At 42.9% G+C, this 24,283-nt stretch overlaps 1 protein-coding gene across 1 annotated transcript; it reads right to left on the reverse strand.

Moving 5' to 3' along the window:
• Window positions 1-302: 302 nt before the first annotated feature.
• On the reverse strand, window positions 303-24,017 carry CSRP3 (cysteine and glycine rich protein 3). Its single transcript, XM_049890179.1, has 6 exons — window positions 24,002-24,017; window positions 13,861-14,000; window positions 5,625-5,793; window positions 3,484-3,616; window positions 2,096-2,189; window positions 303-589 (listed from the first exon to the last, which is right to left on the reverse strand). The coding sequence occupies exons 2-6, from the start codon at window positions 13,970-13,972 to the stop codon at window positions 513-515; spliced, it is 585 nt and encodes a 194-aa protein (XP_049746136.1). The 5' UTR covers window positions 13,973-14,000; window positions 24,002-24,017; the 3' UTR covers window positions 303-512.
• Window positions 24,018-24,283: the final 266 nt, after the last annotated feature.

Here is a 24,283-nt window from a genome sequence, read left to right on the forward strand (position 1 = left end):
TATGTCTCACATACTTTGGACATATTGTCAGGAGGGATCAGTCCCTGGAGGAGGACATCATGCTTGGTAAAGTAGACAGGAAAAAGAGGAAGACCCTCAAGGGGATGGAATGACACAGTGGCTGCAACAATGGGCTCAAGCATAACAATTGTGAGGATGGTGCAGGACTAGGCACTGTTTCGCTCTGTTGTGCATAGGATTGCTATGAGTCAGAACCAACTCGACAGTACCTAACAACAACTACGTTTTTTGGAAATTTTCCTCTATTTGAAAGATAAGATCCAGAGACATATAAGGTACACTAAAACATGAATTTATTGCCTCTTCTACCCCAGCTATCGCATTTTGTTACAGATTAAATTTTAAATAATTTTCTTCCAACTTTGGGTAAAGCGAAGAGGAAACACTGTCCAGCTACAAATGAGAGGATGTTGGTGAAAGGTTTCCATCGGTACAGGATTATTTAGCAAAGGCATTAGGCTGGTGAAAGACCTGATAAATGGCACCTCCTTTCACTCTTTCTTTTCCACTTGTTGTGTAAGGCCTCCAAACCCAATGCCTGTAGGGCCAAAATTTTTGGCATAGCAAACTGTGAAGGAGAAGGGGGTGGGGGGAGAGAGAATAGGTTCATTAGTGTCAGATGCTTTTGCCTGGGCATAGCCCTTTTTCTGTTAAGGCATCCTTTTGATAAAGTTATGCATAAATTAACTTTTCAATAAATTTATATTTTAAATCTGCTAATAAAAATTGTCTATAGTTCTTTGCACTTTACTAAGTGTGTTCAGCAGATTTTTTTTTTTTTTTTTTTTTTGAGTTGGCATTATCTGGTCCCTGATTGCTGGCCCAGGTTCATCAACAGCTTCCTGCCTCCCTCCCTGCATCAGGCACACAGGCACACAGACCTACTTGCAGCTTCTGGGATGAACCATGATGCTCAAGCTTTGATGTCTTTGTACTCACTGCTCTCTGCTCCTGAAATGCACCCCGCCCTAAACTTACATTCACCCTGGAGGACCCGGAGGAAGTGTCCCTTCTAAGCTGATGAGTCTTCTTTGGATGCTCCTATGTTGGGAAATTTCCTCTATTATATAGCTTTTCCCATTTTGAAATGCAGCTGTTTGTTGCATGTTGCTTTCCTTGATGGCTACACATTTTAGGGTTTTACAGCCTATGAATGCTGAGGCCTCTTTATGTATTCTACTGCCAGGAGAAGGCAACACCTGTCTCATCCCTTTATCATCATGGGAAAAATTTTGGCAATCTATAGTCTTGGTTAATAACGTGCTCCCTCTTACCCTCCCATCCCATTCTAACAAACATATTTGGAGATCTTGAGACACGATCACCAAGTGAAAGGGTGGGAGAATCCCACTGAGCGATAGAATGGACCTAGGAGAGGCTCCAAGGTAGAGAAAACGTGGCCTTGGCTGCAGTGCATGCCAGCCTCGTGGTAGTGGCAGGAAGAAGCTAAGCCTCTACCACCTCTCTGGAAGACAAGGGCATTGTGGAGGCAGATAGGAACAGAGCTGTGAGGACCGGCTTGTCAGTTAGGTCCCTGTGATCATTAAGTGATGCCCAACATCAGAAATAGAAGTACAGGGAAGGGACGGAGGGAGGTAGAAACAAAGGGAGGAAAAATAAACTTGATAAACTCAAGTGAGGCCAAACTGAGTTCATCCTGGTAAACCCTATTTTCTACCCAGGTAGATGGAAGATATTCGGGTTTTTGAAAGGGAGTGTGATACTATTTGTTCATGCTTGAGGCCTCTTCTAGGGCCGGAATCAGGACATGGTTCTTCCTCTTCCTCTCTCCCTAAAGGCATCCAGCTTGCCTGGACTACCAAGCATCTCCCAACAGCTGATCCTCCCAGGTGCTCCAAAGGAGAGGACCAGAGCTGGCTAAGGCAGGAGATTTTTTTTTTTTTTCCACTTTGATGATTTTGCTTCCCATCCTGAAAGCCCAAGCCCTGTCTAGGCTTTGCAGCTATACCTCCTGGCAGACACCAAGTAAGTCTCCAGACATGGAGACAACCTTCCCTTCCAAGCGCCCTCCTCAGGAAGACATATCTTGAGAATCACTGGCACCAACACTCACCTTTGCAATAAAGTTCCCCATCTTTGTCAGTGACGTTTGTGGACTCTAAGCTCTTCCCACAGATGGCACAGCGGAAACAGGTCTTGTGCCAAGGCTGAGGGGCACAGGAAAGTTACATATTTAATGGGGTTAGTAACGTATTCTATTTCCATTTTAAGCACCTTGACCAGCAGATATAAAGGAAAGCCACTGTCTTCACCTATCACTTACCTGAATCAGTTCCCAGAATACTTTTTTCTAGGGTTCTGGAGAAAATGAGATGCTATGAATTTGGCCATCAATTCTCAGAACCCCTTAAAAATGGATTTACCCTCATTATTTCCTTATGTATTCATTTAAGACAGACTAAATAAAATGGACTTCTCCAAGCCTAAAAGATCTGAGGAACAAACCGGACAGAGGGCTTGAGTCAATAGGTAACATACGGAAAAAATAAAGTAAGTTAATTGCCCATGTAATTCAACATTGTCTTAATTCTGTGTATTTCTGATGGAAGTGAATTTTCTGGCTTGGGTCATCTGGAAGATTGCCTTCCTTCTGTACATCTGTGTGTCTACCAGCTACAGCTTTGGGATTACCATTTGTCTTCCAGCGGTTGGTCTGGGGGTCAAGGCTGCCCTTACATTTGAAGTCAGATACTCTCTGTGGGATTTCCTCCCCCAATTTCATATTGATAAGATTTTTCTCTTTCCTTAGGCCTTAATCCTTTGGTGAATACCTTAGTTTCAGGCCTGAGAACAGAGCCATAGAGCAAGTCTGAGTTACTGTCTCGGATATTTGCTGATTCTCCAGACAGCTGTGCCATTTGTAAGGATGCTTCTCATTGCAGTGAGGTGTTTGTAATATTTTCATCAGTTTTGGTGCCAGCAACAGGTTTAGCCATGCAGAGGTGAAAAAATTCCCGGAAGGGTAGGGGGACTTGTGCACCTTTGTATTACCCAGGTAGCCCTGTGGTGCAGTGGTTAAGAGCTCAGCTAACCCAAAGGTTGGTGGTTTGAATACAACCAGCTGCTTCTTGGAAACTCTATGGGGCAGTTCTACTCTGTCCCATACGGTTGCTGTGAGTCGGAACCTACCCGATGGCAACGAGTTTGGTTTTGGTTTTTGGTATTACCTAGACCTTTTGTCCAAGTGCCTTCTACCTCCGTGGTTAATGCTTCTTGCATTGAATTGCAGTGGTTCTAGCTTTTCCAAGGGTGCCACAGAATGGCACCCACAGACTAGGAAAATGGGAAAGGGTATGTTTCCTAAAGTGGTTCTCAGGGAGCTAGGGAGAATGAGGGATCTGGGGCCCACCCGCCCACAGTTCCTACTTTCCTCTCTCAGTGGTTCACAACTGATCTGCTAGAGATGAGAAAATCCCATTTGGCTCATATATAAGTCCTTACCTTGCCACCTCCCATGACCTTCTCAGCAGCATAGACCGACTTCCCGCATCGAGGGCACTTCTCTGACGTCCCAAACTTTGCAGTGAACTTGGAAGGGTTGCTGGTGGTGGCTGAGCGTGCTGCCTTTGGGGACCTGGTAGAAATAGATGAACGAAAGTAGAAACACCCTTTGGCAAAGAGTGTTAACTGAGTGACCTTGAGTGAGCTACTTCTCTGTGCCTCAGTTTCTTCATTTAGAATATAAGAATAATCACGATGCCTTCTATGTAGAGTTAAGAGACTTAAATGAGCTGCCAATGTAAAACTTAGAACAATGCCTGCTGCTACGTAGTAAGGGCTTAACAAAGGTTAACATAATTGGTTTAAATCTTTATTTTCTCTTGTAAAGCACTTAGGAAGTGCTCCATGTATGATCGGAAGATCGCTTATATTGCTGTCATGTTGTTATTAGTGCTGTGACTGCTGGTTAGGTTTTCCCATACCATCTTGAAACCCACTGGCTTACTTTCTGAACTGAGTTGTGAAAATGATTTTATAGGGCAAGAATGGCCTGATCATGGAATGTTGACAGTTAGTACTAATCAGCTCCTGATAAACCGCAGTCTGATGAGCTGAGGCAGTCCTTGTCACAGGTCAGCTTGTTGTCCTATATTCACAGGTCACCTGTCTCCATGACAGCACTGTCCAAAATAGAGGCAACAATAAAAACCCCTTGTGCTTCCATGCCTTCTGGTGTTTCCTTGTACATTATGTCACTTGAGCCTCACCATAATCCTATAAAGTAGGCAGGGCTAGTTTGAGGAAAGCGTGGGTCAGAGAGGTCACTGCCTAAGGTCAGGCAGACCATGGCTGGTGGAGCAGGTTTGAAAGCCTTGGTCTTTAGGCTCTTGTTACTCTTTCCACAGCATCACAAGAAAGTCCTGACACAGAAAAGTGAGCTTCGGGTGATGGGAAGCAGAGAACGCAGTCAGTATCATCTTTTCTTCTTTAAGCTGTCTCCAGCTGGGACTGAGTAATGAGAAAAATTAATGAAAAGAAACTACACACCTCTCCATTTTTTTTTCCAGGATGTACCATGGGTAGGGAGTCCCTGGGTGGTGCAAGCAGTTAGCACTTGGCTATTAACTTAAAGGTAGGTGGTTCAAATCTACCCAGAGGTACCCTGGAAGAAAGGCCTAGTGGTCTACTTCTATAAGATCACAGTCATTGAAAACCCTATGGACACAGCCCTACTCTGACACACATGGCATTGCCATGAGTTGGAGCTGACTTGATGGCAACTGCTTTGGTTTTTTGGTACCATGGGTAGACATGGGATCAGATGGTCCCACTGCTGTCTCGGGAGGCCCTCCATGGGACGCTTCCCCAGGTGGCCTGGGCCTTTCCAGCCAGTCTCACCAAAGAGCTTTCTTCTTTTAGTTGCTGAGCCCAAATACCAGGGGCCATAGCAGCTACAGGCCAGTAGCAGTCAGACTATCATTAGCTCTGGGCTGGAGGTCGGTGAGATCATCAAGAAAGTAGGCCCTGGGTCTGGTAGATGGAGTGACACAGTGTAGTATCCCAGCTTCCCTGGGATAATGCTGGGGAGGGGGTGGGAACCTCAGCACTGTATTGGCAACAGGCATCCAGCGAGACCCACAGCACAAATGGGTCATAATTGTTCACTCTTAAGGCACAGCCCTTCCCCTCAGATCTACCCATCCTGCACTGTGGACATGAGTTATCCTACGACCCCAGGGAAGAAATCTTTTAGTGACAAGCACACAGAGAATGGCCATTGCTTTCCTGGCATATTTATGTGATTTACACAGAAACTCTCAAAGGGAAAGAAAAGAGGCTCCATGCAGTTTTGCAAAGGTCACACAATGGAACATCTGTACATTCTGGGTTTTCTCTTGACATGCAAACCAAGAGCTGTGGTGTAACAGTAATTGCCCTTTAGAAAGGCAGATAATTTAAAGAGAATCTTCAGAGAGATGACATATTGTTGAAACTTGGTCAGATTGAGTATTCCTATTGTTGGCAAGTCAACAATAGAGTCCATTCTCCCACTTCCAGAACACGTTGCTATGGGAACAGAATGAAGTGTCCTGATAATTGGAGTCTCTAACTGGGAGGGCGGAAGTGGGGCAGTAACTCACTGTTGGAACTGGAGGCCGAGGTGCTCGCCCGTGTCGGTGCTGAGGCAGCCGGCGCCTTGTCCATACCCGATCCCCTTGGGTCCATACCTGCGCCCATAGCACACCTTACAGTAGATCTCTGATTCATGGGCTGCGACCGTGGTGCTGTCGAGAGCCTTCCTGCAGGCCACTGCAGAGGAAAGGAAGGGTCAGAGCCCCAGGGGTTGAGATTTCTCCCTCCTCGGCACCCCCAATGCCATTCTCAGGGCTAAGAGACCCAGCACAAGGGACCCTCCATCCAAGAACAAGACTTTGCTTACTGACTATAGCATGTCCTAGTCGTAGACTCCAAGGCTATCTTGATCTCACAGATAGGGAAATTGGGCCACAGAGAAGGGAAGTATTGTGTTGAGTGGTACCCAGCTAGAGAGGGTTGGGGGTCCAGGATTAGAACCAGGTGTGAGATCTCAACCAGCTAAGAACAATATCCCTGAATTGGACACAGCCCTAATCTGATTCCAGAGTATCTTGCCCCATATAGTGTCAGGTCAGGGGAGTGTGTGTGTTTGTGTGTGCATGTGGGGTCTGAGGCAGAAGAGGAGCCTATTTTTTTTCTTAGTCACGTGAGAATCAGGACTGAGCCTTTTCTGTATTTTCCATGGCCTTCAAGGAACACTGTGCTATTTGAGGAGACAGTTGTCACAGAGGCCCAGTTCTGGCAGCAGGGGAGAGGGAGAAAGTGGGATCTGTCTCATAGACCCTTAGGGTTTATTGGCTCAAGCCCCCCCCCGCAAAAAAAAAAAACCCCAGCTGCTGTATATTCCCTAATATAAAGTATTCACAAATATAAGGCAATCCCCCGTTTTTCCAAAGAGAAGGTTTCTAAAAATATATTTTTTTGCAAACTTAAATAAACTTTTAAGAATGTGAACAAAAGTATCAAACATCTGCTTATAATATTTAATTAATAATATAAATGAATAACATTGATTTGAAAAATTTTTTTCTACTCTCCCAAAAATTCAGAAAACAATTGTATCCAAATTTTTCCTTTGCATCTTCAGCCTCAGCATCTCCCTTATCATCCAAGCCACTTTTGGAGGCAGCTAACCCGCCTTGCAGAGCAGCTCATTCTCCGTCTGCCTGCGTCATTTGAGAGGAACCCTGATTTGTATCTGAGTAAAAAAAAAAAAAAATCTGAGTAGGAGGCTATAATCTGGAAATTGCATCCCAACAAGAAGTACCTATTAGTACAACATTAGGGCAGCTTTTAAAAAATACGTGATTCCTACAACTTAATAACTTTCTTTATTGCTTTGTAACAGTGATCCTTAAAGGCCATTTATGGTGATACTTAGGACTTATAAGAGTAAGGTCATACCCCCAGGAATGATAACTAATTTGCATTAAATTTACTTACCTCCATTTTTTTTTTTTTTCACCACCAGCTCTATCAAGTGACCTCTACAAGCAATCCAAACCAGCACTGAATGAAGTTGTTTCAGGTTAATATATTTTCCTCAAATGGTATTTTGTTGTTAAAAAATATATAGCAATTGAATACAAGTGTGGAAGAAGAAGGCATTGGCCATTACTTTATTTGTGGGGCTGGGAAGATAGGCATATGGGAGTTCAATGAACTACTATGTTTTTGTGTGTATTAAAAATTCTTTCTAAAAAAAAAGTTTCAATAAATAAAGTAATTAAGAACATGTCATATAACATGAGAGACTTTGTAAAGCTTTGGATACAAAGCAAATCCTTTTACAAGAAATAATTTTTTGAGGGAAAGTGTGCCTTATATTTGGGCATATAAGGTATATACCGGCCTCTACCCTCCTTGTTGCTATCAGTTACTGCAAACCCCAAAAAGATATGTTAATGTCCTAAGCCCTTGTACTTATAAATACGACCCTATTTGGTAAAGAGGGATTTCTTTTGTTATGTTAATGAGGTAGGGTAGGTCCTAAATCTAATCACTTTCAAGTGGTGTTTTATAAAAAGGAAAACAGAACCAAGAAACATACACAGAGGCAGGAGACACGTACCGTGTGAAAATCCCTCTACAAACCAAGGAATGCCAAGGAACGTCTAGGGCTACCAGCAAGAAAGGACCCTCCCCTTTGTCTGATGCCCTTATTTGGAGTTCTAGCTTCCAGAACTGTGAGACAATAGATTTCTGTTCTTTAAAGCTACCCACTTGTGGTATTTTTTGTTATGGCAGCAGTAGGAAACTGAGACAGTTACCAACCTCCAGAACAGCTCCTCACATATTCCTCGATGGTCTAGATTCTGAGTTACTTGAGCATAGAACTGTTTTATCTTAAAATCCCCAGAAGCTAGCACAGGGCCTGGCACAGAGTTAGCCCTCTGCAAATATCTGTTGAGTGAACGAATGAGTGAATAAAGGTCAATGATCTGTCCAAGGTTATACAACAGTAAGTTGCAAAGCTCTGCGTGACTTCAGGGTCTTTGACTCTTGTCCGGCGCTCACTCCCATCACTCCAGGATTGCCTATGCCTGATCAGGCCTTGGCCAATTCCGTAGCCACTTCCTGGCTTCTGACCAGCTTTTGTCACAGGCAAAGTAGAAATGTGCTGTCTAATCCAGTAGACACCAGCTATAGGATGTGCTATAAGTGTAAAATGCACACCAGATTTCAAACGCTTAGCACAAAACAAAAAGAATGTAAAATATCTCATTAATATTGATTACATATTGAAATGATAACATTGTGGCTATATTAGGTTAAACAAACTGTTCTAAAATAAATTTCACCTGTTTCTTTGTATTTCTTTTTTAATATGGCTATTGGAAAAGTTAAGTTTACCTATGTGGCTTACATTATATTTCTTTTCGACAGTGCTGGTATGAAGGATTAAGTATTTGTCTAGAAGTCAGGAGAATACCAGGCAGGGGATAAGCTAAGGTATACTCTGCTTTGCTAAGCCCTATTTCCAGTGACTACCTGTGGACAGGTAAGTCTTGCAATGCTAATATAGGAAAGTGTGTTCCTCTCCAGGGCCCTTCTGCCCACCAGTACAGAAACTTCTACTGCTCAGATGAGATCCTCATCCCACATACAAGTTCTAAGGAAAATATCCAAGGGTTAAGAGGAAGCTTCACCTCCCACCAAATGCCCAAACCCCTTCTATTATGGCTTCGTTGAGCACAGCATCCATTCCAGAGCATCATCAACCCCCAATGGGGGGCGGAGGGGGGACAAGACATTCTTTGTCATGGAACGTTTCCTTACCATTTCCCGTTCCAACTCAGATACCAAAGTTGATCAAAGAAGTGTAAAGGCCTAGAAGACTGGGTTCCCAGTTTGCTCCTTGTAACAACCTTGTGCTATAGGTATATATCTCTATTTTATGCATGGGGTAACTGAGGCTTGCAATGGCGAAGCGACTGCCCAAGGTCACACAGTTAGTACATGCTAAAGCCCAGACTCAAATCCTACCCTTCTTTACACCAAACCCAGTGCTCTTTCCAATATCCCTCACTCCCACTCTTTTTAAAGAACATTAGTCATTTGTTAACAAAAGCCGGAGAGTTAAGAAATGAGCTCTCTTGAGCAATGAATTCTGGGTAGTTGTAATAATAATGATGCATGAGGGATGTGTAAGATGGCTTAAAAATAATCGTTGTTGTTAGGTGCCGTCAAGTTAGTTCTGACTCATAGCAACTCTATGTACAACAAAACTAAACACAGCCCAGTCCTGTGCCAGCCTCACAACTGTTACTATGTTTGAGCCCATTGTTGCAGCTACTGTGTCAAATCCATTTCCTTGAGGGTTTTCCTCTTTTTCGCTGACCCTCCGCTTTACCTGGCATGATGTCCTTCTCCAGGGACTAGTACCTCCTGATAACATGTCCAAAGTACGTGAGAAGTCTCGCCATCCTCATTTCTAAGTAGCCTTCTATCCAAGACAGATTTGTTCATTCTTCTGTCCCATTAAAAAAACCGAACCCATTGCTATCAAGTTAATTATGACTCTTAACGACCCTATAGGACAGAGTAGAACTGCCCCATGGGGTTTCTAAGAAGCTACTGGTGGATTCTAATTGCTGACCTTTTGGTGAGCAGCCGAGCTCTTAACCACTATGCCACGAGGGCTCCTTCTGGAAGTCTATGGTATATTCAATACTCTTCGCCAACACCAATGCAACACATTGTTTGATTTCTTGACTGCTGCTTTCTTGGGCCTCAATTGTGGATCCAAGTAAAATGAAATCCTTTACAACTTCATTATTTTCTTCCCGTATTGTGATGTTGCTAATTGGTCTAGTTGTGAGGATTTTTGTTTATTTTATGTTGAGTTGTAATCCATACTGAAGGTTGTAGTCCTTGATCTTCATCAGTATGTGCTTCAAACGCTCTTCACTTTCTGCAGGCAAGGTTGCATCATTTGTTCATTGCAGGCTGTTAATGAATCTTTCTCCAATCCTGATTCCACGTTATTCTTCATATGGTCCAGCTTCTGTGTTTATTTGCTCAGCATACTGATTAAGTATGGTGAAAGCATACATTCCTGACTCACACCTTTCCTGACTTTAAACCACACAGCATTCCTCTGTTCTGTTCGAACAACTGCCTCTTGGTCTATGTACAGGTTCTACATGAGCACAATTAAGTGTTCTGGAATTCCCACTCTTCATAATGTTATCCATATTTTGTTATGATCCACACAGTCGAATGCCTTTGCACAGGTAAAACACAGGTAAACATCTTTTTGGTATTCTCTGCTTTCAGCCATGATCCATCTGATATCAGAAATGATATCACTCATTCCACATCCTCTTCTGAATCCAGCTTGAATTTCTGGCAATTGCTTATCGATGTACTGCTGCAACCATTTTTTAATTATCTCCAGCAAAATTTTACTTGCATGTGATATTAATGATATTGTTCCATAATTTCCACATTCTGTTGGATCACCTTTCTTTGGAATGGGCACAAATATGGATCTCTTCTAGTCAATTGACCAGGTAGCTGTTTTCCAAATTTCTTGGTGTAGAGAAGTCAGCACTTCCAGCGTTGCATCTGTTTGTTAAAACATTTCAGTTTGTATTCTGTCATTTCCAGGAGGCTTGTTTTTTGCCAATGCCTTCAGTCAAGCTTGGACTTCTTCCTTCAGTACCATCAGTTGTTGATCATATGCTACCTTCTGAAATGGTTGAACGCTGATCAATTCTTTTTGATACAGTGACACTGTGTATTCTTTCCATCTTATTTGGATGCCTCCTGCATCATTTAATATTTTGCCCGGAGAATCCTTCAGTATTGCAACTTGAGGCTGAATTTTTTTCTTCAGTTCTTTCAGCTTGAGGCATGCCAAGCATGTTCTTCCTTTTTGATTTTCTATGTCTAGGTCTTTGCACATTTTACTATAATACTTTACTTTGTCTTCTCAGGCCACCCTTTGAAATCTTCTGTGCAGCTCTTTTACTTCATCATTTCTTCCATTCTCTTTAGCAACTCTACATTCAAGAGCAAGTTTCAGAGTCTCTTCTGACATCCATTTTGGTCTTTTCTTTCTTTCCTGTGTTTTTAATGACCTTTTGATTTCTTTGTGTGTGATATCCTTGATGTCATCCCATAACTTGTCTGGTCTTCAATCATTAGTGTTCAGTGCAGCAAATCTGTTTTTGGAATGGTCTCTAAACTCAGGTGGGATATACTTGAGGTCGTCTTTTGGTTCTCATAGACTTGTTTTAATTTTCTTGAGCTTCAAATTGAACTTGCACAGGAGCAATTGATGATCTGTTCCAGAATCGGCCCCTTGCCTTGTTCTGTCTGATGATATTGAGTTTATCCATTATCTCTTTCCGTGGATGTAATCCATTTAATTCCTGTGTATTCCATCTATCAAGGTCCACATGTATAGTAGCCATTTATGTTGTTGAAAAAAGGTATTTCCAATAAGTAGGTCATTAATTTTGGAAAATCCTGCTATGCGATCTCCATTGTTGTTTCTATCACCAAGGCCATATTTTTCAACTACCGATCCTTTTTGTTTCCAACTTCTGCATTCCAATCATCAGTAATTATCAATGCATCTTGACTGCATGTTTGATTAATTTTAGACTGCAGAAGTTGGTAAAAATCTTCAATCTCTTTATCTTTGGCATTAGTGCTTAGGGCGTAAATTTGAACAATACTGGTATTAACTAGTCTTCTTGTAGACATATGTAGACAGTGTTGTACTTAGAGTAGATATTGAAATGTTCTTTTGGACAATGAATGTGATGTAGTTCCTCTTGAATTTGTAGTAGTAGACCATATGATAGCCTGATTCAAAATGGCCAGTACCAGTTCATTTCAGCTCACTAATGTCTAGGATATTGATCTTCAAGTGTTCCATTTCAAACTTTAATTTTCCTAGATTAATACTTTGTACATTCTACTTTCTGATTATTAATGGATGTTTGTAGCTGTTTCTTCCCTTTTTAAGTTGTGTCACATCAGCAAATGAAGGTCCTGAAGGCTTTACTCCATCCACATCGTTAAGGCCGACTCTACTTGAGGAAGCAGCTCTTCCACAGTCATTTTTTGCATGCCTTCCAACTTGAGAGGCTCCTCTTCCAGCACTGTATCAGACAATGTTTCCCTGTTATTCATAAGGTTTTTACTGGCCATTTTTTTTTTTTTTTTTTTAGTAGATTGTCAAGTCCTTCTTCCTAGTCTGTCTTAGTTTGGAAGTTCCACTGAAACCTGTCCACCATGGGTGACCCTGCCAGTATTTGAAATATCAGTGGTATAGCTTCCAGCATCACAGCAACAAACAAGCAACCACGGTATGATAAATTGACAGACAAGTGGTGGTAAAAATATTACCCATCATTAAAATCCAAAGCATTAGTAAATCGCTAACCCAATCACTCTGAGCAGTGTTTCCCCATGTTCTTCCCTGATAATCACATTTTCTGTGGGAGGTCAGGGAAAATAGAAACTCCTGCAGCAGATAAAATGTTACTATTTCTGGCAGCTAGAGTACCCACCGGCCCTAACAGATGGAGCCTAGCCCTTGAAATGCTGCTTGAAACAGCTTGGAGACATGGGAAAGCCTTGCTGCCGCTGGGCTGAGGCATGGGTGGCAGGGAGGTGGCAGGAGTCTACAAGGAGGAAGCCTACCAAATGTCCAGCAAAGCTAGCTCTTAAGCCAGACCTACTGGAGGGAAGTAACCATTTCAAAGCCATGGCCAATTCCTCCTAAAACAGAACTAAAACTAAAACAAACCAGTTGCTGTTGAGTAGATTCTTACTCATGGTGACCTCATGTGTGTCAAAGTAGAATTGTACTCCACAGGGTTTTCATAGGCTGATTTTTCATAAGTAGATCACCAGTCCTTTCTTCCAAGATGCTCTGGGTGAACTCAAAACACTGACCTTTCAGGTAACAGCTAAGCACATTAGTGGTTTGCAACACCCAGGAACACCAAAACAGGGCTAGCTATTAGGAAACCCTGTAGAATGCAGTAATGTCAAAAGAGCACTGGACTGAGCCCTAAAAGTACCAGTTCTACTCCTGACTCTGCCACGGATGCATATCATCTGGGCTTAGAGATGAGAAGTGACTCGTCCAAAGTCACATGCATTGGGGGCAGAGCCAGATTATCAGATGGACCACAGAGACTTTAAGTCCTCTCCAGTTTTAGCATTTTATGAATCTGTGACTAGCAGGTGATGGTAAAGATTTCCTTCATCAGGTTTGGAGCCCAGGCCCTGAAATTTCCCTTTCTGACTCTTACAGAATTGGCACATGTTGTTCTCCCCCCACCCAGAACCCTCCACTTGACACGGGTTCTTTCTTAGGAAGGACCAGTCACAGCTGGCTTCAGTGACAGCTGGCCAGTGTGACAACACAGAGAGCCAAATCCTTCTTGGCTCCAGGTAAGTGCTAGCTTCCTTTCTCTGCCAAGTCATACTTTGTAAATGTTGCCACTGGGTCAAGGTTTTCAGTGCAAAGAGCAGTGGTAGGCCAGCTTGTTCTGATGCTGATCTACAGGAAAAGGCCTTTGAGCTGGGCAAGTGATTCGAGAAAGGGCACTGAGAGGAGCCAGCACCTCTTAGGTGGGGCCTGAGAGTTGTATTTGCAAACAAATTCCCAGATGATGCTGATACTGCTGGTTTGGGGACCACACTTCGACAACCACTGATATACAGTACTTGTGGTTAAATGGGTACATTGAAAGGCCCATCCCCCACTCCCTCCAGTTGACCAGAGCCCTCCACGGTGTTCACCCCACTCACTGCAGTGGAAGCAGGTCTTGTGAAAACTCCTTCCATTGCATTGGATTTCTTCCGCGTGATAGACGGTCTTTTCGCAGGCTCCACACTTGGCTCCTCCGCCCCAGTTTGGCATCTTGAAGACTGTCTGATCAAGGTGAAGTCTAGTGAGAAACAAAGCAGATACTCTACATTTAGGCAGGCCCAGCAGTAAGCCATTCTCTAGTGTGTGGAAAGGGAGACTAACTTCAGGTCCGAAGATCAGGGCCCAGCCCATTTGTCTGAAGGTTCATTCATTCATTTGGCAAACAGTTACTGGGTGCAAGTTATGGGCATAAGTCTGGACACTTACTCAGATGGCTTTGAGCAAGTCGCTTTACCACTTCGTGGCTCTGTTTCCTCTGTTGGTAAATGTCAATTGCACCTACCGCTATGTACCTCACTGGGTTCTTGAAAGGAACGAATAAGCTAATTTTGTGTATATACAATTATATGCAAACATTAAGTACTATTATTTTTTCCATCTAGAGTTTGAAAATTGTCCCATTAGAAGTTGGAATAATCTAGATAACCTTATTATCTAGCTCAGTACTTCTGAAATCACCTGGGATCTTATTAAAGTGCAGATTCTGGTTTGGTGAATGTGGGCTGAGGCAGGAAATTCTCTATTTCTAATAGGCTGCTAAGAGTGGACTGCATTTGGGCAGCCAGACCTTAGCCTATATTGCTGATAGGAATATATAATATATAAAATTCCCTATTCAGATTTTCTCCTAAAATTGGTTAATTCTTTTTTAAGAATATCATTGTCCAGGTAATAAGATATTTTGGACCTATACTACATCCAACCAAAAGCACAACCAAGCCAGTTGTCATCAAGTCAGCTCTGACTCATGGCAACCTCTTGCATGTCAAAGTAGAACTGTGCTCCACAGGGTTTCAAAGGTTGATTCTTTGAAAGTAGACTGTAGGCCTTTCTTCCAAGGTCCCTCTGCGTGTTCTCAAGCCTCTAACTTTCTGGTGTTAACTGCTTACACCACCCAGGGACTCCCGGAAACCCACCTTCTACCTTCAACACTCCCTCAACACGCTGTGTACATCAAGATGAACTGCATAGCTTCTCTTTGCATCTCTTTCCCCATCTGTAAAAGGGAGACAGTTGTTCTTTTCCTTACTGCTTCACAGTGTTGTTTGGAGGACCAAATGGCATGATGTTCAGGAAGGTGCTTGGCAGAGCTCACAGGGCTTGGCAGGAGCCAGGTAACAGGACTAACTGTCCTCCTGCAGGCTTGGAGGGATTTCTGCTGCAAACCACTGCTGATAGCCACAGCCCTGGGCTGCCATTGCGTCCTCACTGGAGGATTATGTGGAAGAGATACTACCCAAGGAAGGGAGTTAAGAAAAATAATTTTCTTTCTGTGTCTCTGTGTGTTTTTAATTCTGAATCCAAGTTTTCTATTTCCCCAGAGCAGAAGTGAAATAAGCCATTGATACTCTGAAATTTCTGAAATCCTGTCATCCCTAAGGGGGCTGAATTTTCACCGGGATCCAGGGTTCTCCTAAATCTTGGTTTCTAAGAAGCCTGGTGTGTCATTTTGTCATTGACACCAAGTACTATCAGGCTGTTCTGAGTAGCTGCTTCTGACCTTTCTCTTTCCCTTCTGGGAAGCCAGTCACCTTCTTATAATAGTTGGCGATTAATACTAAGCCCTCCTGGGTCAACTGGTCAGGATTGTATCTCACAGCCTAGTAACAAAGACAGTTTTGCTAAGAAACAGAAGGTAAATAGCAAACAGACCACTGAACCTGATACTAGGGCTGAAGGGAACATTCCTATCTAAATATCCCCCCAAAGAGCTTTTCTCACTTACAAAAACAGTGTGGGGTTAGCCAGGAACATCCTATCCTTCCTCTCACAGCAGTAGGCTAATTTTTTTTTTTTTAATTCAGTAAAACTTTAAAAATAACTTTATTTCAAAAAAAAGGAAACATTTAGTGTCCCTCTTTCTCTAGCTCAGGCTGGTAAGTACAGTGGAAAGAGTAATGAATTTTGAATTAAAGAGCTTGAAATCAAGTCTGCCTTTATTCATTCATTTCATTGTTCATTCATTCATTCACCATGCATTTATTACCTACCTGTCATGTATCACTAAGGTCCCTCGGTAGTACAAGTTGTTTTTGTTTGACTGCTAACCTAAAGGTTGGTGGTTTGAACCTAGCCAGCAGCACTATAGAAGAAAGCCCTGACCATTTGCTTCTGTAAAGATTATAGCCAAGAAAACTCTATGCAGCAGTTCTACTCTGTCACATGGGGTCTCCATGAGTTGGAATTGACTCAGTGGCAACGGGATTTGCTTTTTTTTTTTTTTTATCGTGTGTCAAACACTACAGTAGCTACTCCATGGGGAATCAGAGAAAAAAATTAGAAAATGTAACTCATGGCCCCTGGTATTGAGAAGCCCGCATTCTAGTGAGGAAGACAGACAGGACTCAAAATACTTCACGGCAAATAAGAGTCTTCTGAGAAGGGCTATGCAAACTCAAAGAAGGGAATGGCCACTTGGATTTAGACCAAGGTTGAGAAGAGGGAGTTGTTGGGTCACAAAAGAAATCACATTCAAACTGGGTTTTGAAGTGTGAGTAGGAGTTTTCCAGATAGCAAAAAGGAGAAAGGATATTCAAGGCAGAGAAAAGAACACACAGAAAGACATGACGTTCTTAATATCCCCCTAAAAGAGCCTAAGTTGTTTATTTTAGACTGCATTTAAATTATAGACTTTCGAAGTTGGAATAGACTTTCAAGATTGACCAGCCCCCTCGTTTACCAACAAGGTGAGACATGAAAAGTAAAGATTTGGGAATGTTTTCTTCTCCAATTTCTTTTTCTAAGACACATCTTTCTGTGATTAAAGATGATACAGTCTCTGGAAAAGATTGGAATCACATAATTTTGCTCATGTTCATTTTGATCTCGAGTTTCAACATAATATAAGATAGAAAAGAAATGTTATATATTTCACCCAGGAACATGATAGTGACACTTGTGAAAATAATGATGTGGAAACTTTCAATGAAAATAACCCTAAGTCATATTTCTCATTTTAAATTTTTAGTGGAAATTTCATTGGCATGTACCGAAAGTTAATGGGAGACAGATATGCCTCTTGGGGAATATATATATATATATATATATACTTACACACACACAGTATTTTTTCCAGCAATTGCCTAGACATGATACTTTTCAAAATGAGGATAAGATTACAGGTAATACCTTCTTCGCAAGGTAATGTATCCAAGCACAGGTTGTTTTTAAGTGGTCATAAATATCTGACATACATCTATCAGAACTTGAAACCCAAAATAGAACTCTTTAAACATTCTATCAAACAGGTGCTCTGTTCCATTTATAAAGATGGGATTGTAGCTGTGGAGCTAAGGACAGAAGACGTCTCTGATTTCTTCTTCCATTCTCCTAGGCCAAAAGGCAGACTATGTTGGAAAGAGTCCTGAATTGGGAGGCTTGGGCTCTAATCTTGACTTTGCCATTTGTTTCTGTGTGACCTTAAACTTGGGTGGAAAATGTCAATAATATTATTTCCTGCACTGTCCTTGTAGCTTGTGAAGGTTATGAAAATATGGTAGAATTTAAAGCAGTAATGAGAAGCTATTCAAAGTCAAGGCATTCTTACACATTTTATTTCAGGTTATTCAAATAGCACCAACCTGCTAATTAAGTTGCTATGATCTGAAGTCACATTTAGGTCCTGGATTACACACAACATAACCTTTTTGGCCTCACACATTGCTTTGGAATTCCTGTGTCTCAACACTCCCCTAGCCAGTCCCAGAATGTGAGTTTGCCCTGGCCAAGGCAACAAGGGATGGGCCATTTGTTTATCAGCATTGCCTGGCACAGGCAGGGTCACTGGAGGTGGGACACCAAATATAGGCTGGCCAGTCACTCAGCCCCATTTGCCACTTGGGTCAGAATCTCCATCACACCACCTGGCTCTACTCTCTGGGTTGGTCCCTGAGACGGTTGTACTGTCACAGCATCAGGATTGAAATAGGGACAGACTGGGGTTTATGAGGATAAAGGAGAATGCAGGGCCCCTGCTAACCTCAGCTAGAGAGTGGGTAGACTCCAGACCTTTGGATACTCTCCTCAGAACTCAGTGAGAGACTACCTTGTATAGATTTTTTTAAACAAGTAATGCCACAGAAGGGGTTATTCTGGGCTTGAACCAATAGTGGGTGGGGTGGGAAAAGCACTGGGTCAGATGCCAGGAGGCTGGCGTTCTATTTCTGTCTTGCCTCTTAAAAACTGTGTAATCTGGGGAATCATTCAACTTCTCTGAACTTCAGTATCCCCTTTCTAAAATGGAAATAATAATCCCATCTATCTCATAGGGTTGCTAGGAGAATCATATCAGTTCAAGTAAGTAAAACCACTTTTATACTGTAGAATTTGTAGAAGCTAATAATTCTAAGTTGTCAAAAATCCATCTAGAATTTTAGAAGAATAACTAAAATTTGTATATTGGGTACTTACTTCCTAGTCCAACCTTCCTTCCTTCCTCCCTCCCTCCTTCTTTCCCTCCCTCCCTCTCTCCTTCCCTCCCTCCCTTCCTTCCTTCCTTCCTCTCTCCTTCCCTCCCTCCCTCCTTCCCTTCCTCTTCTTTCCTTTCTTCCTTCTCTCTTTCTTTCACTACCAATTATAGAGCTGAAGGATAATACTTTGGGTCAAAAGTGGGTATGGTAAATAAAATGAACATATAGTGATTAAGTTTCTTCTTTGTAAAACAAAAACCCAAACCCGTTGCCATCAAGGCGATTCTGACTCATAGTGACCCTATAGAATAGAGTAGAATTGCCTCACTGGGTTTCTGAGGAGCAGCTAGTGGATTCAAACTGCTGACCTTTTGTTTAGCAGGCTAGCTCTTAACCACTGCGCCACCAGGGCTCCTTCTTCTTTGTAGGGCCCATTAAAGAACCTGGGAGGGCAGCTTAGGTTATAACTTTGAGCAAAGACCTCCATGACTTTCAGCTCAGTACTGGTTCGTTGGATCATCCTACCAGCCATCTGATTCCCCATAGTGAGTTAATTGTGTATACGGGCTGAGGCAAGGATTTAGGTCATAGGAACACACAGCTGGAAAGGAAAGGATAATCATAATCATTACTAATAAAATAACATTCTTATTGAAGCTAATGTGTCTGGAACATGGCCTGTGGGCCAGGCAAGGTGGTGTACCGCATTTAATCTTCACAACAGCCCTTCAGGATAGGCACCATTATAAAATTTACCTTAAAAAAAAAAAAAAACCCAAACCCACTGCCATCAAGTCGATTCCGACTCATAGCGACCCTGTAGGACAGAGCAGAACTGCACCATAGAGTTTCCAAGGAGCGCCTGGCAGATTCGAACTGGCAGCCTCTTGGTTAGCAGCCGTAGTACTTAACCACTACGCCACCAGGGTATCACATGGAAATAATGTCTTAGGAAAATCACAACACTTGCTGAAGGTCACATAGCTAGTGTGTGTCACATAGTTTGGAACTTAGGTCTCTCTGACCCTAAACTCTGTTCTTATATTAATATAAAAAAAATATATCTTATATTAATACTAGCTACGGTTTATTGTGTCTGTTGCTTTACATATACTCTCTTTAACAGTTACAGCAGTCCTGCAGAACAGGTTTTGTTATCTCCATTTTGCAGATGAGAAAACTGAGACTCAAAGAGTTTAAGTGACTTGTCCAAGGTCACACAGCTAATAAGTGTCAGAGCTGGAATTCGAATCTAAGTTAAACTGGTTCTACACCCCGTGTTCCTGCCTACAACACACTGGTCAGGGGACAAGGGCCAGAACCTCCGTTAACCACATTTTCTCAGTTGATGGGAATTGGCGATCTGGCATGGGACAGAGAGAGCACCCATGGGTGAGAGTAACAGGGTTAACTTTGTAAGAATCAGTTCTGTTTGGACCCGGAAAGGGCTGCTTTTGGAGCTGGAGAGTTCTTTCTCTCCATTGATTTTCAGCTCAGGTGAGGATGGATGTACAAGTGGCTGTGATGAAGTGAAGCACCTTTAAGGGTCCTTCAAGCCCTGAGATGGTTTTAGGGATCCTCACTTTGCAGAAATGCCGCCCATGGCATCCTCTCTCAAACACCACCTGTTCTCTATTCTTCCCTTAATCTTGGTAAAAGAGACAGCATACTGCAAGAGCGTAGGCTTTGGAAAGAGCCAAACTTGCGTTCAAAAACACGGACCGGTGGACCTCAGGCAAAGTGCTCAATACCTCTGAGCCCAGTGTCCTCGTGCACACAAAAGCAGGTTGAGAAGGCTTGTCTTAGAAGGGCAATTTCGGGTTAAAAATGAGTAATAGTAATAATGGCAATGATACTGTATGTAAATAATACCTTTTTACCAGTTACCGTGAAGTCAGTTTGGACTCACGGCAACCCCACCTGTGTCTGAATAGAACTGTGCTCCATAGGGTTTTTAATGGCTGATTTTTGAGAAGTAGATCATCAGGCCTTTCTTCCGAGGCACCTCTGTGTAGAATTGAACCTCCAATCTTTCTGTTGGCAGCTGAGCATATTAACCATTTGCACCACCCAGGGACTTCTCTTAATATGTAGCATATGTTTAATAATTTTGTTGTGTTTATTATTAAACCAAAACCCATTGCCATCTAGTCCATTCCGATTCATAGCAACCCTATAGGAAAGAGTAGAACTGCCCCCATGGAGTTTCCAAGGAGCACCTGGTGGATTTGAACTACTGAGCTTTTGGTTAGCAGCCTTAGCTCTTAACCACTACACCACCGGGGTTTCCCTTTTATTATTACTCTTCATTAAGTTTTTATTATTACTTTATCACTGGTTCTCAAAGCTATCTTTTGAAACAAGCAAATCTCTCCCTGCTTCTTCTCCCTGGCCCCTCTGGTTCAGACTCTGAACCTACTCTGTTTTCTAGACCCCAGTGTTTGCAGCCCCAGGGATAGGCATTGTCAGAGGGCATTGGCTCCTCCAGGGGCATCAATGCACATGGTGCCACTGATTGAGAGTCAGACAAGGTCCTGAGCTTCTGCTCTGGGGTGAACACTCCTTCTTTTGGTGGCCCTGGTGCCTCATGGGAGCTCACCTTGGTGGGAAGTAGGCTGTGAGGGGAAGCAGGATGCCTAAGCAGGGCACAGAGGAGACCATGCCCTCTAGCTCCCAGCCTCCATGTAGGACACTCAAAGTCAGTGGCCTCCCCATAAGCCTCTGAACCCAGACATACAAAGTCCTCCATCCAGAAACCCATCACAAAACCCGCAAAGCACAGATGGCTCAGTCCCAGCATAGAAATGAACCTGAGCATTGCCTCTGACCCCTTAAAAACTCAGATGGGGAGTAACGGTAGACATACTCGTTAAACTAAGGCTGAAAACCATGAGTAATATGATGCCTTATCTGAAATCATCTCTGAAGCGCTGCCGACTCTTATTCTCAGAAACTGGCACTTTGTTCTCTTTCAACCTTTATAATTTATTTTTCAAGCCAGTTCACATCTTAGCTCTGCCACTCTTTAGCCACGTGACCCTGAGAAGTTACTTGGCTACCTGGAACTTCAGTTTCTTCCTCTGAGGATGTTGCTGTGAGGTTGGACAGGTTTCAGCAAAGCGTCCAGACTAAGACAGGCTAGAAGAAAGGCCTGGTGATCTATTTCTGAAAATCAGCTGGTAAAAACCTTATGGATCACAACAGTACTGTCTGCAACTGATAATGGGGATGGCACAGGACCAGACAGCTTTGAATTCTGTTGTGCATGGGGTCGCCATGAGTCAGGCTAACTGGACGGCAGCTAACGGCAATAACAAATGAGCTAGTACTTGTACATACACCTGATTCGTGGGTGGTAACTAGCCAACAAATCACAATGGACCCTTTTCCAAGATGAGGTCCAGATGAGGCTCAGGAAAGACTTCCACCTACCAGAGCCCTCAAAGCAATCATCGTCTCCTTTCATGTTTTTCTTCACAGGGGTAAATAACTGCAGTTTTTCACATTTGCAGTCATCACATTTCTCTTTGGCCATGAAGCCAGCCCTCTGTACAGTATTCCCAGACATCTGAGCAGCAAGCTTATAAGTTGGAGATCTGCCTGCCTCAGAAGTTATATTTCCTGAGTATTATATTCCTATTCCTGTGTCCTTTCTCATGTACAACAAATTAATCATCTTCTAACACCTGGTTAGCTTGTGATCCACTCTGACCTCTGGATTTTTACCATCACATTGGTACTTCGCAGGAAATCCTTTCTCAACTCTTAGGGTTTGGCCCAGTGCCTTTTCTCAAAGACTTTGCATATTTGTAAACTTTAAACTTAGCAAACTACTTTCTTACACTTTAGCTCATCTGAGTCTCACAAATCCCTCTGGAGTAGGTGGCATTACTGTGATTTTACTGTCCAGAAACTGGAGGCTCAGGGAAGTTAAGCGATGTTCAGAGCTGGAATTGGAACTGACCCTGTGACTGAAACTCTTTGTTTTTTCTCTGTTTTTTTTTTTTTCTCCATGTCCTCGGGGTTTCTGGATTTGTATCCTACAAAGAATCCAGTGTCTACTTCCTCCAACAAGATTGTGGTTATTTGCCCATGGCTGCACCTGCTTACTCTTCCCTCTCACTCTCCCTCTGCCCCCTGCCCTGCCTCCCTGCCCTAATGGATGGTTTGTGCTTCTGCACTGAGAGCACCTGTCTGCCTGGCTTGGAGGTCAGCTGCACTCCCTGCCCAACAGCCGGGCCTCATTTGCGCTGACTGCAAATGACTGAGTTGCCCAGAAGAGAACCAAAGCCATGCCAGACAGCACATTAATAAGAATCCATCACACTTCCTGGGTCATAAAGCAGTTTTACACCATCATGACGAATTGGATGTACCCAACATTGAGCATCCATCCAAAAGTAAACTGAAGATGAAAGGCTGTCTCCAGTCCCACCCCCCTTGCTGTTCATGCCTACCACTCCCTGCATTAGTGCTGCCTCTACCTCCCTGAGCCCTGACACAGAAAATGGTCAATACATGCCCACTAGTTTGTACTGATCGTACTGCGGAGACACAGGTTCCCGGACCAGTCACCTGACTCCTCCTTCTCGGAGCAGTCCCTGCCCTGGCTCCAGACGGAAGCAGAAATTAGGGTGGCAGCTTTGATCTTTGGGCAGCATTTCCACTCAGACCATTGCTCAAAATTACCTCTCACCGTGCCCGTCATTTACTACGATAGAAAAAAAAAAATGCTTGACTGAAACCTAGAGGAAACACAGAGAATCACCCCTCCTCCAGCCCCTACCCTGATTGGGGATTAGTCTTGAATTAGATAGAGCTTTTAATGGGTTTTCCAAATAGCAATATCTTTTTTGGGCCCAGTTTTGAAAATTTTTCAAATTCTTAAAACTAAATCTCTTGCTGAACATCTTTGGAATATAAAATCAATTTTAAACCAATACACCTTCGTTGAGTATTTCCTATATTCAAGACAGGGTATTGGGTGTTAAGAAATATCCACCATTCACCTATATACCTTTTATTTGCACAATTCCTTGTATTTTGAGCATAAGAAAATTGGCTTCTGCTATATTGCGTCTATTACAACCACTTTGTACCTCTGCAGAACTTTACAGTCTGGAAAAATATCACCACATCTATATTGATACTTTGAATTGAAGGAGACCAAGACCCTGTGGGCGGAAGCTTTGTTTCCAAGTCACATCCATTAATTATATGGTAATTCTAGAACTAGAATGCAGGCAGTTTGACTTCCAATCCAGGGGACTTTCCATTGTTTTTTTCCGTTTTCCTGCCATCCCAGCTCAGACAATATGAAACATTATTCCACCATGAAAATAGTTTTCGACCACAAATAATCCTTTGCCCGTTTGCTTGTCTATGAGGTTCCCTTGAGCCCACAAATATTAATCACTCTTTTAGGAATTTTTTTTTAAACAAATGCTAGGTCCATACCAGAATGCAGTATAACTTAAGCCTCCTCACATAGAACCAGAGCGGATGCGGGTACTTTGGACGTGAAACACACCATTACTCTATGCGGCCCTTCATAGTCCCAATCAGCCAACAGGCCAGCCCACTCCTGCCCAAACTGCTTGGTTCCACTTACCTGCCTCTGTGGTCTGTGTCGGCTCAACTGAGTAAGGGGGGCTCTCGACTTCTTTAAATATATGGAGGCTGTCACCAGCCTTGGCCTGTGGAGGGCAGGGCGGGAGGGAGACCTAGGGGAAAGGGTGAATGAGACATGAGTAACACAACTGCTATCAGAGGCTGAAAATAGCCCGTGACCAAAGCCCTGAGTTTTGTTCCCCCCATACCAGCTGTGAGGCCCTTGGAGAACAATATAACCTGGGTTCTGTTTTAATTGCCTATGGCACCAAAGGATCAATTT

Source organism: Elephas maximus, chromosome 7 (assembly GCF_024166365.1).
Source record: "Elephas maximus indicus isolate mEleMax1 chromosome 7, mEleMax1 primary haplotype, whole genome shotgun sequence".
Lineage (NCBI taxonomy): Eukaryota > Metazoa > Chordata > Mammalia > Proboscidea > Elephantidae > Elephas > Elephas maximus.

What these genes read in the sequence shown, in the direction of transcription:
- CSRP3 (XM_049890179.1), bottom strand. Translation starts at nt 13,972, where the DNA reads ATGCCAAACTGGGGCGGAGGAGCCAAGTGTGGAGCCTGCGAAAAGACC. An exon ending in AGGTCATGGGAGGTGGCAAG is followed by an intron (nt 2,190 to 3,483) that starts GTAAGGACTTAT and finishes TGTGCCCCTCAG; the next exon opens with CCTTGGCACAAGACCTGTTT. An exon ending in TGGGGAACTTTATTGCAAAG is followed by an intron (nt 590 to 2,095) that starts GTGAGTGTTGGT and finishes TCTCCTTCACAG; the next exon opens with TTTGCTATGCCAAAAATTTT.